The sequence below is a fragment of the Marmota marmota genome, unplaced genomic scaffold, assembly GCF_001458135.2.
Source record: "Marmota marmota marmota unplaced genomic scaffold, marMar, whole genome shotgun sequence".
Taxonomy (NCBI): Eukaryota; Metazoa; Chordata; class Mammalia; order Rodentia; family Sciuridae; genus Marmota; species Marmota marmota.
The window spans coordinates 917,448-932,547 of NW_026000196.1; the positions used below are offsets into that span (position 1 = coordinate 917,448).

General features: G+C 45.2%; 1 protein-coding gene across 3 annotated transcripts in view; it reads left to right on the top strand.

Annotated features, from left to right (window-relative positions):
* Positions 1-15,100, top strand: part of LOC107148377 (cell migration inducing hyaluronidase 1) — a 168,038-nt gene that overhangs the window by 136,376 nt on the left and 16,562 nt on the right. For all 3 annotated transcript variants that reach the window (XM_048790163.1, XM_015493004.2, XM_048790164.1), the window contains 7 exons: positions 1,303-1,388; positions 2,374-2,505; positions 6,084-6,119; positions 6,201-6,356; positions 8,989-9,169; positions 10,397-10,612; positions 14,335-14,546. In XM_048790163.1, the coding sequence (XP_048646120.1) occupies positions 1,303-1,388; positions 2,374-2,505; positions 6,084-6,119; positions 6,201-6,356; positions 8,989-9,169; positions 10,397-10,612; positions 14,335-14,546 (1,019 nt within the window). The remainder of the gene's footprint in view (positions 1-1,302; positions 1,389-2,373; positions 2,506-6,083; positions 6,120-6,200; positions 6,357-8,988; positions 9,170-10,396; positions 10,613-14,334; positions 14,547-15,100) is intronic.

Genomic DNA, 15,100 nt, shown 5'->3' on the forward strand with positions numbered 1-15,100 from the left:
AAAAGGTTTAATCAGGAGAAGAACAAAAAGGCAATATCCTCTCAGAGCAGCCTTGTGCTTACACCTAGGGGAGACCCCTGGCAGTGGCATGTCTCAGAGACTAAGGTGAAAGATAGTTCCGTGGGGCCACAGGTAGTGATATGGAGGAGAACAGCACTACCTTGATAGAGGTGAATTTGCCCAAGGTCTCCAGTGGGGCATTTCTGAGGCTATCATGGGCGTCAGCATTGTACCCATACAGAGGCACGTGCTGAGGCCATAATGCTGCTGGTGGTGGAGTAGGGGAATAAAGTGGAGAATGAGTTGGCTTCTTGTGGGGAACTGTCAATCTCTGGTCCCTTGAGAAGCTTCCCTGTGAGCAGGGGAGATGGGCCACATAGTACCTGGGAGGTGTGGGGAAGCTGAGAAGGAGAGGAGATGGAAGAAGAAGGGAGGATAGGCAAGGGCTCACTGGTGCAAATAGTGGGTGGGACTTCGGGTGATAGCCGGTCTCATCCTCTGAGGCAGGTGGGAAAGAAGTGGAAAGGACCTCCATCTGGATTAACTTGATTGGTGCTCATGACTAGTGAGCCTTGCCTCTACAACACAGTGTGTGGGTCTTCTTCCAAGTATCTTTTCCTGTATGTCTTAATCGTCCTCATAGCCATGCTGTGAAATAGTTGTTATTAACTCATTTTGCAGATGACAAAGACTAAAGAGGTGAGTAGGCCAAGCACAGTGGCTCATGCCTGTAATCAGGAGGATTAAGAAAGATGCTATCTCAAAATTAAAAAAAAAAAAAAAGGACTGGGAATATAACTCAGTGGTAGAGCACCCCTGAATCCAATTCCTAGTACAGAAATAAATAAATAAATAAATATACTCTCAGAGCAGTATATTTAGCAGTAGATGGGTGGGTTGATTTTTCTAAAGTCCTAATTCCTGAGAATAGATCTAGGAGTCTAATTCTATATCATCTGACTCACATCACAAGAATGCATACCTTAAGTCCTTGATTTGGGGCCCAGGATAATAACTATAGAAAGAAGTGTGGATTTTGTGTAAGGATTTGACTATGGGGCCTTGGAAAAGATACTTTTTAGAACTCAGTTTCTTCATCTACACCTTAAACAGGACACTTCCCCCCCCCCCCTATATTTGGTCTGAGTCACACAGAATAAGGCATGTTCTTTTTGCTGTACACTGAAGACCCTCTATTCCATAAATGATGGTTTTACTGGCACATACAGGAGGGTGTAATAGGCTGGATGTGACAAGATGCCTGTGGTCTGCAATAGCAGCTGATGTGTCCTCTCTCCCCAGGCTGGCATGATCATAGACAACGGAGTCAAAACCACAGAGGCCTCTGCCAAGGACAAGCGGCCCTTTCTATCTATCATCTCAGCCAGGTAACAGACCCTTGGGAAGACACATCCTCCATAGTGACCCCTCAGTCCAACTCCCTTCTCTTCTTCATCTCTTCCTCATCAGTCCTGTTGAGAACTTTCTATGGGCTGGGCATTGAACTAACTGCTGAAGGCACCACGGTGAAAACTCTGAGCAGGGTGAAGTCTGAATTAGGAGTCAGTCTCTAGTAGCCAAAAGGAGACTGAAAATTCTTAGAAGTTTCTAGATCCCTCAGCAAAGCCAATACCTGGAAAGTCAATAGGAATGGCCAGAGCATGGCAGTTGGGGCTGGAATTAAAAAAAAAAGTAAAAAGAAAAGGGAAGAATTTCACTGTAAATTTAAAATAAACAAACAAACAAACATGTAGATTATGCCTATAAGTCAACCTGGAGCTCAGCTGAAAGCCTGAGACAACTTTTAAAAGGTGCTGCCAAAACCTGAGGGTCATTGTCAAAACCAGTACCCTATAAAAGGTCTAAGTTGTTTGTTCTCCATCAAAAGTGGGCAACACTAGTAACATGATAATGCCCACAGAACACGAGGCACCAATATGCACCGGGCTCAGCACTACATTTTGTAGCTAAGAAGTGCCAAAATAAGGCACTAGTTCAAAGTTGCCCACTAGTTAATGGGAGAGCTGAGTGTCACAGACTGTCCTTCCAGGCCGCAGGGGCTGCATTGCATGCCTGGATGGCACTGGATGTCTGAACTTTCCTCTGTGATTTGATCTCACTTAAGGGACAGCTCTTAGTGGTGCTGATGGATGAAAAAAGTGATGTTTGCGTCTTCTTGGAGTTGGGCCCTGGAGAAAAGCCTGCTTGCCTCTGTGATGGGCTCAGAAAGTTCACCCCAGAGCCCGGGCAATGCTGATCAGTGTTTATTCAGTGCTGTCTGGCTCCATGAGTACAGAGGAGCTCACAGAGCCCAGGAGGGAGTCAGTACAGCAGATCCTCTCAACACCCCGTGTCTGTCCCATGGTATTCCAGATACAGCCCTCACCAGGATGCTGACCCGCTGAAGCCCCGGGAGCCAGCCATCATCAAGTACTTCACAGCCTACAAGAACCAGGACCATGGGGCCTGGCTTCGTGGTGGGGATGTGTGGCTGGACAGTTGCCGGTGAGTCGTGAGTGATGTGTAGCATTGGCACAAAGGAGGCATGAACCATCCTCCCCACATCTGGAGTATGAACAAGTCAGAGAAAGGAAACAAGACACATCAGCCTTTGGCATTCTGGTCTCCCAGAGGTAGGAGCATTAGAACAGCAGCAGGAAATGGCCAGAAGAAATCAAAAAACAAAACCCCAAAACAGCATATTGCCTTCAACCCACAGTGCCAGGTGCTGGGAGTCATGATTTTTCTCTGAATAGCCACTGGCTTCACTCTCTCAAGGTCACACAGCCAGCCAACTAAGAGATGGAAGAAGAAAAAAGTCAGAATATTCAAGACACCTACTACATGCCAAAGCCTTTGTTGGATTTCTTTCTTACCACGGTTTTCAAGAATATAAATTAGTACCTCCATTTTAAAGATGGTGATCTAGGCTCAGTTTAATGAGTTTCCCAACATCACACAACTAGTAAATAATCAAACCAGGACTCAACACTCCAAGGTGTTGGTTTCCAAGACACAGTGAAAAGGGCCAAGAATATTGAGTTCTGAGATAAGGCACCATATAAAGCCACTGGTCACACTGGACAAATACCAAAAGGGACAGCAGCTGAGCAGGAGTTTATTTTGTGGGAGTATCATGAAGTGTTCTCTTCATTTGACTTTTTTAAAAAAATTTTTTCATTATTGTTGATGGACTTTTATTGTATTTATTTCTATGTGGTGCTGAGAATCGAACCCAGTACCTCACACATACTAAGCAAGTGCTCTACCATTGAGCTACAACTCCAGCCCCTTTGTCTGACTTTTGTGATAAAAATGGGAGATCAGAGCCACTTGAGAGGCTGAAGCAGGAGGATTGTGAATTCGAGGCTAGCCTTAGCTAAGTTGCAAGGCCCTAAGCAACTTAGAGACCCTGTCTCAAAATAAATAATAAAAACTGAGCAACTTAGAATCTGTCTCAAAATAAAGAATAAAAAGGGCTGAAGATGTGGCCCAGTGGTTGAGCACCTGTGAGTTCAATCCCCAGTAACAAAAAAGGTGTATGTGTGTGTATGGGGGGAGAGTGTCAGAAACTTTGTATAGGAGATAAAGGCAAAGGGAATGAAAGGAAATAAAAAGCATGCAAAGAGGGAAACAGAGACACTAAATTGACAGAAGAAGGGAAAGAGGCTGCCTTGAAAAGCAGAAATCTGGGGAGAGGCTGACTGTAGGCTGGGAGACGCATGAGTACCAAGCACACCCTGAAAGATGTTCTGGGAGATAGGATTGCTGCCAAGAGATGGAGAGAACTTTGCTCCTCATAAGGAAAGAGGAGTCATTTATTTTTAAAAGAGGGGAAAGGAAAGAAGAGAGCCAATCTGAATTTTTGAAGGAATTTAGGAGAAGAGGGGGAAGGCTTATTCTAACTGGCATTAGAGGGCATATTTCAGTTCCGAAGAAGTGAGAACTTTCTTATAATATGGAATACTATTCAATGAAATCAGTTGCTTAGCTGTAGAGCAGAAGCCAATGGTACTTGAGAAGGATACTATTTAGGAGGCAGATGGAGGCCCTGGTAGAAAAGAAACTAGATGGCATCAATGCTGAAATTCTCTGCAAATGTCCAGAGAATTTGTTGGTTCTGATTTCTTGGGCATTTCAGAGTTTAGGTTCCCTATAGAGACAGTAAATGCCAGACTTGGAGCAGCAAGAAAAATGGTCATGATCTTCTGCCTGTGGGGCTGTCTCTTCTAATGCTCCATCAGACTCATTCTAAGGAAGCTCAGTGCTGGATTGGCACGATGGCTGCAATCCCACAGTGTATGTGGTCAGGGACTGACAGAAGATGGGGATCCCTTTTGAGAACTTTGGGCATTTGGTCAATGTGGCCTTTTCAGGAAGGTCACTGTGGTGATCACTGGATGGAGGCACAGATGGGAGGGGGCTCTCCTGGAGGTAGGAAAGCCAGCAGAGGTATTACCACGATAATGCCAATGAGAAAGGATTATAAATAATGAGAATTTTGCTGAAACTGAGTCTTTGGAATGGTGAGCACGTCTGCTAGAAGATCATTGCATTGTTTTAAACCTATTGAGTTTGAGATGTATGTGAAATAGTAAAAATGCTGCAAATTTTGGAAGCATAGGTAGGAAGAGTGACTGATTATAGAATCACCAGCATTTTGGTGGAGAGGCAAGCTGTTAGTCTTTCCCCGGGACACAATAAAGAATGAGGGAACTACAGGAATGCAGGGGGGTGGGTGGTGATGATGTGGAAAAGCTCGGGGGCTGGTTCACATCTGGGAGACAAGAATCAAGAAGCTTTAGAAATGAACTGGAAAATATGATGCTCTGGAAGATGGACCTTGAATAATTGATTTGAACTGGATAGATCTCCAAAGAGGGGGAATGCATGTGTCCTAAAATAAAGTACTCAGAGGATGAAAAAGTGCATTTAGTCAAGGGTCGCATGTTTTCTCTTATATGTGGAAGCCAGAGAATAAAAAACAAAAGAAAGGTGAGGGGGAGTGTTCTCTCATGAAAATCAAAAGGAGTAGAGGAAAAGGACCAGAGGGAGGGAGGATGGGAAAGAAAGGAGAAATACTGAGGAGTGATATTGGCCAAATTATATTGTTATATTGTGCTCATGAACAAATATGTAACAGCAAATCCCACCATCATGTACAACTATAATGCACCAATAAAAAAGCATGGAAAAAATTAAAAATGCACAACTCAGTAATACACAAACAAACAAACAAATAAAGTGCTCTTGGGAACTAGAGAGCATTCAAGCCACCAGAATCAGCTCAAGATGCTAAAGCAGAAGGAAACATGGACTCACTAGGCTCTTAAATGCAAGGGTAAGACTTGGGCTTGGATGTGTAGGTGATATGAAGCCACTGGAGGTGTAGGAAACAGAGAATGATTGGTGACAATGGCACTTTGAGAAAATGGGCCTGGCAGGATGTCCAGGACAGGTGGAAGGAACAGAAAAGTAGAACTATCTGCCTCAGGATGGAGGACTTGAAGACAGCATAGACCCAAGACTCAGCTCAGGTCCTGTATGATCATCTGTCAGGTGAGACCAGACTTCCTCCAGAAGCATGCTCACCTGGACACTTAAAAAGGGCAGAGTGAAAAAGCAGCAGAGTAGGTGACCACAGTGCAATTGCAAAATTTCTTCATGCTTTTCTCAGAACCAGCATCTGTCTGAATTCCAGGAACTAGGAATTTAGTTTTTGTGCTGCTGTGGCTGAAACAGTAGTAAGGATGGCAAGTCACATAACTCACCTGTCCCCAGTGCTGGCCCTGAGAGTGGTGAGGTCCTCCAGGTTCTCTTGGCTAAATCTCCTATTAGACCTGCAATTGCAGATGGTGGGCTGGGGAGGGAGACTTATGAAACTGAGCCTGCCCATGGCTTACTGAAGGTAAGACTATTGGAGTCACTGTTTTCTCTCTGGAGTCAGACACAGAATGGGAGTGGATTCAGACTGTCCCCTTACTTTACAGAGTAAAGAATCGCAATTCCCTCTCCAAAGTCAAACTGTGTACATGACTTTGCTAAGCATGGAACACATCTTAACTGTCTGCTCTTGTCCTCAGGTTTGCTGACAATGGCATTGGCCTGACCCTGGCCAGGTAAGAACAACTGTCCTTGTGCTTGGTCCTTTATGGGAATTTGTCCCTGGACTTTTCACCCCAAACATTTTCTCTCTACAGTGGTGGAACATTCCCATATGATGATGGCTCCAAGCAGGAAATAAAGAACAGCTTGTTTGTTGGTGAGAGTGGCAACGTGGGAACGGAAATGATGGACAACAGGATCTGGGGCCCCGGAGGCTTGGACCACAGTGGAAGAACCCTCCCTATTGGCCAGTACGTTTGCAACTGTGATAGTCACTTGGTTTTGTGTGGCTTAACCTAAGTGATAGCAATGGAACGAAAAAATTTGTGGGTGATTTCTCTCTGTTGACTATGAATTTTTCTGTCCAGAGAAATAACTGAGATTATTGAGACTAGCAATGAAGAGGTGGAGTCTGGATCAGGGAGACAGAAGCCAACAACATTGAATTTGAATCAACAGGATGGCAAGGCCATCAGAACGCATAATATGGCCCTGGTCTATGATAATGAGAATATCATTTCCACAATGTGGGACTGTGGGTCCTGGTCTTCTCCAATAGGAGGCTCACTTGGAGACTTTTATTCATTTCTGAGGTTGGAAAAGTGACAGAGCACTCTTACAGGAGAATAAATTGGAGGGTGGCAAAACCCACAGCCATGCCTCATGTAGACTGGGATCTTCAACCAGGAGATGGGATTATCCTTGGGTAGACACATTCTTAGTGCTGCCATGCCCACAAGAGATAAGGCAAGTTTTCCCAGGGGCTTGAGGGTTAGAACTGATTTAGGTCAGGAAATACTTTGCTAGCAGTCAGATTTGTTCAACAATTAGAATAACAGGATTGTCCTGAAAAGTCAGGAGCTCTGTTGCTCCTAACTGGAGGAGATCAAATGAAGGTTGGATGATGACTAGGTGGCTGGGCAACAGAGCAATGTACTCAGTTCCTTGGAAAGCACAGCCTGGGTAAGCAGGGAGGATTCCCTCCCCTTCTGTTGCTATTTCTGCCCAGATGTGAATTCAAGCCAGAGAGGAAGACTCTAGCTCACCAGCAATGCTGTTGTCCCAGGGTTCCCTGTGATAAGATCAGCCCTGCTTTTCTCCCTGTGGTTTCTTCCCTAAGGAAATATAATCCCTTGTGCTAGAGTCAGGACACAAAATATATACAGACGTAGGATGTCCCAGCTGAGTGGAGGTGCATATTGTAAGGGACTTTGCAAAGGCTGATTCTGGTCTCCTGGGATGTGAGCTAATGAGAAGTCCTTGTTTCTGTCTCACATAAGAGATATAGCAGTCCCTTCCATCACTTTGATAAGTGACTCTGGGTCTGCATATTAAGGATTTCATGGCAGAGAGTTCCCAGCCTCCTAGGGCTGGAATGTTCTGCTGAATCCAGAGATGGTCTGAAGGTTCTGTCAGATTCAGGAAGGTTCTTCACACTGCATTTCAAAGCAGGAACCTGGGACTGTACAGTCCCAATCACAGTAGATTCATGCTGAATAGAACTGGGTTAGAGTCTGAAGGTAAAGGTAATATATAATTTAAGTTTAGAGCTTACAAGAATGGGCTGTCCCTAAAATACCTTCAATGGTAAAATGCATGGAACCACTCCATGAGAATCAGGATTCAAGGTGATAGCATTAATAAGTTATAAATGTAAACACATAAAAATGCAAGGAGCTTGTGGTGTCCACTGAAGTTGGGTTGAAAAGATCCGTGTGATCAGGGACTTTTTTCCAGAGTCATGTTGGAATGGAGGGGGCCCAAGTTGGGAAATGGGATAGTGGTCTTCTAAGCAACAGATCCATATCCGTTTTCTACTCCTTCTCCCCACCCTTTTTTTATGTTCCCTGTAGAAAGTTACCAACACAAAGGAAGAGACACCAGTATAAGCACAATGCTAGACTTGAAGGCCCAAGTGCCAATAAAGGCCACAGGAAGCCCATTTGGTACCTCGCGGGCCCTGGCTCCCTATAATCTGCTCAGGAGTCTGAGGCAAATGGGAGCAACCTCTGAGCAACCTCCTCCTGCCAGGCCAAGGCAGTTTCTAAGTCTGGTTCTTCTCCAGCCCTTCCCATATTCTTTCTCCTGCCTTCTGGGTGTCAGGATTTCTTGGGACCCTCTGTCACTCTTGCTTCTCAGCAAGGGCTGTCTTTCTTTTAGAGATGCTTGGAAGAATGCATTGCAAATATTTTTTTTATCACCTTCCATTCTGTGTCTTCTTTTCCCCTCAATTTCCCAGGCCACATTGCCAATTGAAAGGCTTATTCACAAGGAGAAACTTCTGAGTCTTAATCTGATTACATTGTTATAGCAACTAAAACTAAGGCGTTAATGAGTAACAGTACTCCCTTCCCAGTGGATATAATATTGGCACCCTCCAGTAGCATTTATAGTATTTACCCAATGATTCTTCATATGATGGAAAAGTTGGGGGAAATATTTGAATAGAGGGCCTTCCCCTAAGCCTCATGCCAGCAATTAGATGAATATTTATTTGTCCACCCATCATCCACCCACTCACCTATCCACCTACCCACCCACCCATCCATCCATCCATCCATCCATCAATCTGTCCATCCATCCACTCATCCACCCATCCATCTACCTATCTATCCTCTTATCCATCCATCCATCCATCCATCCATCCATCCATCCATCCATCTGTCCACCTGGTCATTCATCCAGCAATCATTCATTAACACTTGCTATGTCAATACATGCTTTCTCAGTAGATTAATTAATGAATCAATAATGATTTGGGGTTGGGGAAATTGCTGGGGGTGGGGACCAGGACTGGTTTTCCCCAGAAAGTTTCTCCTGCCACCCTCCTCAGAAGAGATAAACATGGCATTCAAACTGATGGCTGACTTCCTAACTCCACAGGAATTTTCCAATTAGAGGAATCCAGTTCTACGATGGCCCCGTCAACATCCAGAACTGCACCTTCCGAAAGTTTGCTGCCCTGGAGGGACGGCACACCAGCGCCCTGGCCTTCCGCCTGAACAACGCCTGGCAGAGCTGCCCTCACAACAATGTGACCAACATTGCCTTTGAGGACGTCCCGGTAAGTGAGGCGCCAGGACAGCCTCCTGACCAACCCAGACTTTGGATGGTGATTCACAAGTCCCCCCAGGGCTTGGAGATTGAGCTGTTGCCACCACCACAGGGGTTGAATAGCCTCCTCCAAGTAGGCTGGGCCATGTCCCAGTTAGTTCTGTTTCCAAACTGGAAAAGTACAAGCATAGGTCACCCCATGGGTCAAGTCTTGGTAAGTGCCCGCTCACCCTCCCTGATTGGAACCCACTTATGCCTCAGCAGGAACTGTAGGATGGACTTAGGGTTCTGAGGCTGTTCCTCCAAGGCTTTGACATACTGGGTCTGGTGATCAGACCACCTGAGTTGGCAAAAATAATCTAAACCCCAGCAGTTTCCAAGTGAAGTCTTTGCCAAAGATGTCCTGTTTAATCTCACCCTGAGAGAAAAGTGTAAACAGGGGCCTCCTGGCCATAGCAGAGCCAGCAAACTAGGAGCAAAAGGTGAGGAGATCAGAACAGGGCTGCTAGTGACATCAGGCAGGTCCAGATCTCATGGCACATTTTCTTTGGGTTATGGATTCCCAGGCCTTTCCCTCCTCCCCTTCCCTTCTTCTTCCTTCTTGCCCCCTTTCTCCTCTTCCCTGCTCCTGCCTCTTCCTGTTTGCCAGTGACAACTGGCAGGATGTGAAACTTAAGTGACTTAATTTCTTCACTCAGGCCACTGAGAGCCCGAAAGAGGTGAATTGCTGAAATTTTGAAGGGTTTGTGCTGCAGAACTGTGACCCAGAAACACACCACACAGCACACTCAACCTTTACATACACGTCGTACACCCCATGTGTGTACATATCCTTATACAAACATTCACCATCCCGTCCCCACCCTTCTCACACACACACACACACACACACACACATATTCTCTCTCATTGCTAGTCCCCCTCCTCCCATCTGTGCAGGAACTGTAGGCTGGACTTAGGGTTCAGACCCATCTCGAGGTCACCATGGCAACCAGCCCTCCAGTGAGCAGAAGCCAAAGTTACATGCTGGGTCTGAGAGTGAGGCATAGTGAACTTTGGCTGTTCTTCCGGCTCCATAGCAGAGGTCAGCCATGCGGTTTCCTACAGTGCCCAAGAGCATCTTTGGTTTGGCTGGTTTGTAATGTCAGCGGAAATCGGAAACTTCGCCCTGGCCTGATGACGGCTATAGCTTCCCTTCACCTTCTGGCCCAGCCTAATTTTCCTGGGATCTGTTCAGATTACTTCCAGAGTGTTCTTTGGAGAGCCTGGGCCCTGGTTCAACCAGCTGGACATGGATGGGGATAAGACGTCCGTATTCCATGACGTCGATGGCTCTGTGTCTGAGTACCCTGGTTCCTACCTCACCAAGGATGACAACTGGCTGGTCCGGCATCCAGACTGCATCAATGTTCCTGACTGGAGAGGGGCCATCTGTAGTGGGCGCTATGCACAGGTGGGAACGCCCCCTGGGGTGGGTCACTCCCTCACACACTCATGCAATACATACTCAGTGAGTGCCTGCAGTATGTCCAGCTTTGCGTTGGGCCAAAAAGAGATACAGAATTCTTTTTTTTTCTTTTTATTTCTTCGTTTTTATTTTTCCCCACACCTAGAAGGATTTTCACAAAATCAAAATTGAAACACTTTGTAGCAGAATGCTTAGATTTAGGGTTAAATGTTTGGATTCAAGTAAGGCTCTAGCACTTACTATGTGACAGTGAGCAAATTGCTTCTACTCTTGATGCTCCAACTTCTGCATCTGTAAAATTGGGATAATAGTTGAACCTTCTTAATGAGATTTTAGAGGTGACTTCGGATGGTGAAAATAAAATCAATGCCTCATCTGCCCTATGCAGTAGAAATATAATGCAAGCTGGGTGCAGCGGCACATGCGGGTAATCCCAGTGACTTGGGAGGCTGAGGCTGGAGGATTGCAAGTTCCATGTCAGCCTGTACAAGTTAGCAGGACCCTGTGTTGAAAAAAAGGTCAGGAGATGTAGGTCTGTGGTAAAGCACACTTAGGTTCAATTCCCAGTATTGAAAAAAAATAAAGAAATAAAATAAATTTAATTTAATAATAGTTTGTATAAGTATACTCAAAATACTCTCTCAACATGTAATCCACATAAAATTACTGATGAAATACTTTACTTTTTTCTGTTCTAAGACTTCAAAGCCCTACATTTATTTTATATTTATAGCTCACTCATTTAGAATGTCAATTGGCAACAAAATAAAAAGCAGGCACACCAAAACTATCAACTTGTGTTTAATAGGAAAAAGATATTTTACATTGCTTTGGTTTTGAAGCTTAAATTAATTAAAATAAAATTTAAAAATCCAGTCCTGAGCCACACTGGCCTTATTTCCAAAGCCAGTGGCTACTGTAGGGGACAATGCAGGTCTGGATAGCACCAGGAATGGGGCAGGACCATAAGTATGAGTTAGCCATTATTGTGGTATTATTACTGCCATTATTTAGATGAATGACTGATGAATGCATAAAGAGGGAACCCTGAGAAAATGAAGATTTCTCAGCTGAAGAGGGGAAGCATAGTGAGTGGTCCAGGGGGGAAGTAGATGTGTATGAATGAAGGAGCTGTCTCATGGCTCCTCCTAATAAGGCCAACATTTTTATTGCCACTACAGGTCAAGAATTGGGGCTTTAGAGTACAGCTAAATGCAGTTTGGGGGGTAAAGAGAGATAGCAGAGGGAGTTAGTGCCAGGCTGAGGGGAAAGCGTCACAGAGGCAAAGTAGGCACAGGGTGCAGCTGAGGAAGCAGGTACCAAAGGTGGGAGGGGCTAGCATTAGCAAGAGGAGGGACCAGAGGAAAGCAAGGGCAGGGGGCAGGGGCAGGAAGGAGAGTGTCTCTTTCTGCAGGAGACAGTGAGGTCATGTGTTGAGAATTCAGGGAGTGGGCCTAAGGAGGATGGCCTGCAGAGAGTGATAAAGATGCAGAAGAGGGATGTGGAAGAGCTGCTGAAGAGCGTGGAAAATGTTGGCAAGAGTCATGGGGCAGGAGCGCCTGGTGGTGTTGAAAACCCGATGGAGATCAGAGCTGGTGCATTTGAGAGGCACCTCTCTCCCAGGCCAAGGGGTTTTCTCAGCTGTGCTCAAGAGCCCTGGGAGAAGAGGTGGAATGATCCAGGGCAAGGATTCTGCTGTATGTGTGGATAAGGCAAGGGCCAAGATGCTAATGGGAATGAGTGGTTGATGGGCTGGTCTAAGGAGGATAAGAAGGGAGGTAGAGTCAGAGGGGAGCTGATAGATGGAAATCATGGCTTGGATAATTGAAGGATGACCAAATCCTCCAACCATGTATCCACACTCTTGGCAATAAACAGCATCACTGTGCTAAGACTTGGTGTTGTGCTGGGCACTGTAGCACACAACTGTAATCCTAGCCACTTGAAAGGCTGAGGCAGGAGAATCACAAGTTCAAAGCTAGCCTCAGCAACTTAGCAAGACTGTCTCAAAATAAAATGTGAAAAGGGCAAAAGATATAACTCAGTGGTAGAGCACCCCTGGGTTAAATTCCCAGGACTGGGGGAAAAAAAAAGACTTGGTATCCTATGTGAGGCCTTCTTTTTCCTTCCCTCCCTCTCTTTCTGATACATTGCTTATCTTCTGAAGAAAAGGGCTGATTATCAGAGGTTGCTGGGTTATCATAACTGGCTACTGGATAATTATTACTAATAATCTTCGTGTTATAGCTTAGAACGTGCTTTAACAGCTAAGCATGGTGGTACATGCTTGTAATCCTAGCTACTTGGTAGGCTGAGGCAGGAGGATCACAAAGTTGAGGCCAGCCCAGGCAATTTAGCAAGGGCTTGTCTCAAAATAAGAAAACAAAAAGGGCTAGGGATGCAGCTCAATGGTAGAGCACTAACCTAACATGCATAAGGTTCTGGGTTTAATCCTCAGAACCACAAATAAACAAAAATATTTAATAGACCTTTTACCTTTTGATGTCCATGGCAAGTCTATAAGGTGGGCAGGGTTGGAATTTCTCTATCTTTGTCTGTGATAAAAACTAGAGGGGAAAACCCTTTCTTTCCAAAGGCATAACTTTATTATACATTGTGTGATGGTCTCTTTTAGCCACAGCTTTACAGGTTGTTAGTCAACTTTTTGTCACTGTGATAAAATACCTGAGAAAAAACTTAAAAAGTGGAAAGGTTTATTTTGGCTCATTTTTCAGTCCATGGTTGTCCGGCTCCATTGCTCTGGGCCTGAGGCGAAGCAGAACATAATAGCAGAAGAGTGTAGCAGAGGAAAGTTACTCACATTGTGACACACAGGAAGCAGGGAAAAAGGGCCTGGAGACAAGAAATACCCTTCCAAAGCATGCCTCCAGTGACCTACTTCCTCCAGTGAGGCCCCATTTCCTACATTTTCCACCACCTCCCAATAGTCCCTTCAATTATGAACCCATCAATCCAATGATGAGATCAGAGCCCTCATGATCCAGTCACTTCCCCAAAGTTCCAGTTCTGAACACATCTGCATTGGAGACCGACTTCAACACACAAGCTTTTGTGGGACATTCCAGATTTAAACCAAAATGGATGTCACACTACAAATATGGGACTTAACATAAAACAGGACAATGTTTTAAACGAAGGCTGGTCCCTGGGATTCAGTGGCTGATAGTATTGCTTTCAATGTTTTTCTCTGAATGAGACACCATGCACTCATCCCGTGCACATAGGCTGACCACAAGGGACAGACACTAGAGTCAGAGGTAGAAGTAGGGCAACACACTCAAATACAGTCAGAGCAACGGTCAATTAAGCATCAGCTGCATTTTCAATAGAATTAGAAAAGTCTTTTCGCCCTTATTTCTCCTTCCACATGTCCTACCTTTTACCAGAATACGTCATCTGAATACTAAGCAAACTCTCCCCAAGTGCTACTTAACAGAGCACTTTTTTTTTAAAGATGCACAGAAAGCATTAGTTGGATTATACAGTCCTGCTTGGGCTGCATCCACCCAGCAGAAAGAGATGTCCCCTTATTTGGCCTTCCTTTCATTCAAGCCTTCTAAAAAGGGCTCTGTGAAGAGAAAGTGCTTTTGAAACTGCTGTCTTTAGTCAGATGTTAACCAGACGCTGCTCTTGGAATAATCCCTTGTAATCGCCTCCTTGTGCATTTCCTTTTTGGGTTTTAAAAGATGTACATTCAGGCCTACAAGACCAGCAACCTGCGAATGAAGATCATCAAGAATGACTTCCCTACCCATCCTCTTTACCTGGAGGGGGCCCTCACCAGGAGCACCCATTACCAGCAGTATCAGCCAGTCATTACCTTGCAGAAGGGCTACACCATCCACTGGGACCAGACGGCCCCTGCTGAGCTGGCCATCTGGCTCATCAATTTCAACAAGTGAGTGGGTGACCTGGGGATGACTGCGCCAGCTGAGCACAGACAGTGGTGACAAGGCTAAGCCAATGTGATCCCTGCAGGAGGCATTGGAGGGTTCAGATCCTTCAGGAGTTAAAAACAGGTTGAGCCCCCACTCAGCATGGGTGACCTTGGAAAGACATCTAACCTTAGTTCCTTCACCTTTGTGGGGTGGGGATTGTATGACCTCACCAGAATTCAGAGAAGTAGTAAGATAATAAATGTGTAACAGGTATGTCACCCAGCATCTGCAATTACCAACCACTCAAGAAATGGCAAAAATGAGTAGATATTACTGTTGCTGATTCACAGAGAGGGAAATGAAGATCTGTGAGGGAAACTGACTAGGCCAAGGGCATCTGGATCCTCTTTTTTGTGTTTAAGTTCAAGTGTTTTCTTTGTGCATTATTTGCTTGTCACACTACCCTTGTAAGACAGATATTTATCTGATGCAAAAAATGAGACCTAGAGATAAAATGGGCCCTACGGTCCTGACCAGGAAGGGGATGAACCTAGATCCCTCATGTCCTGTGCTT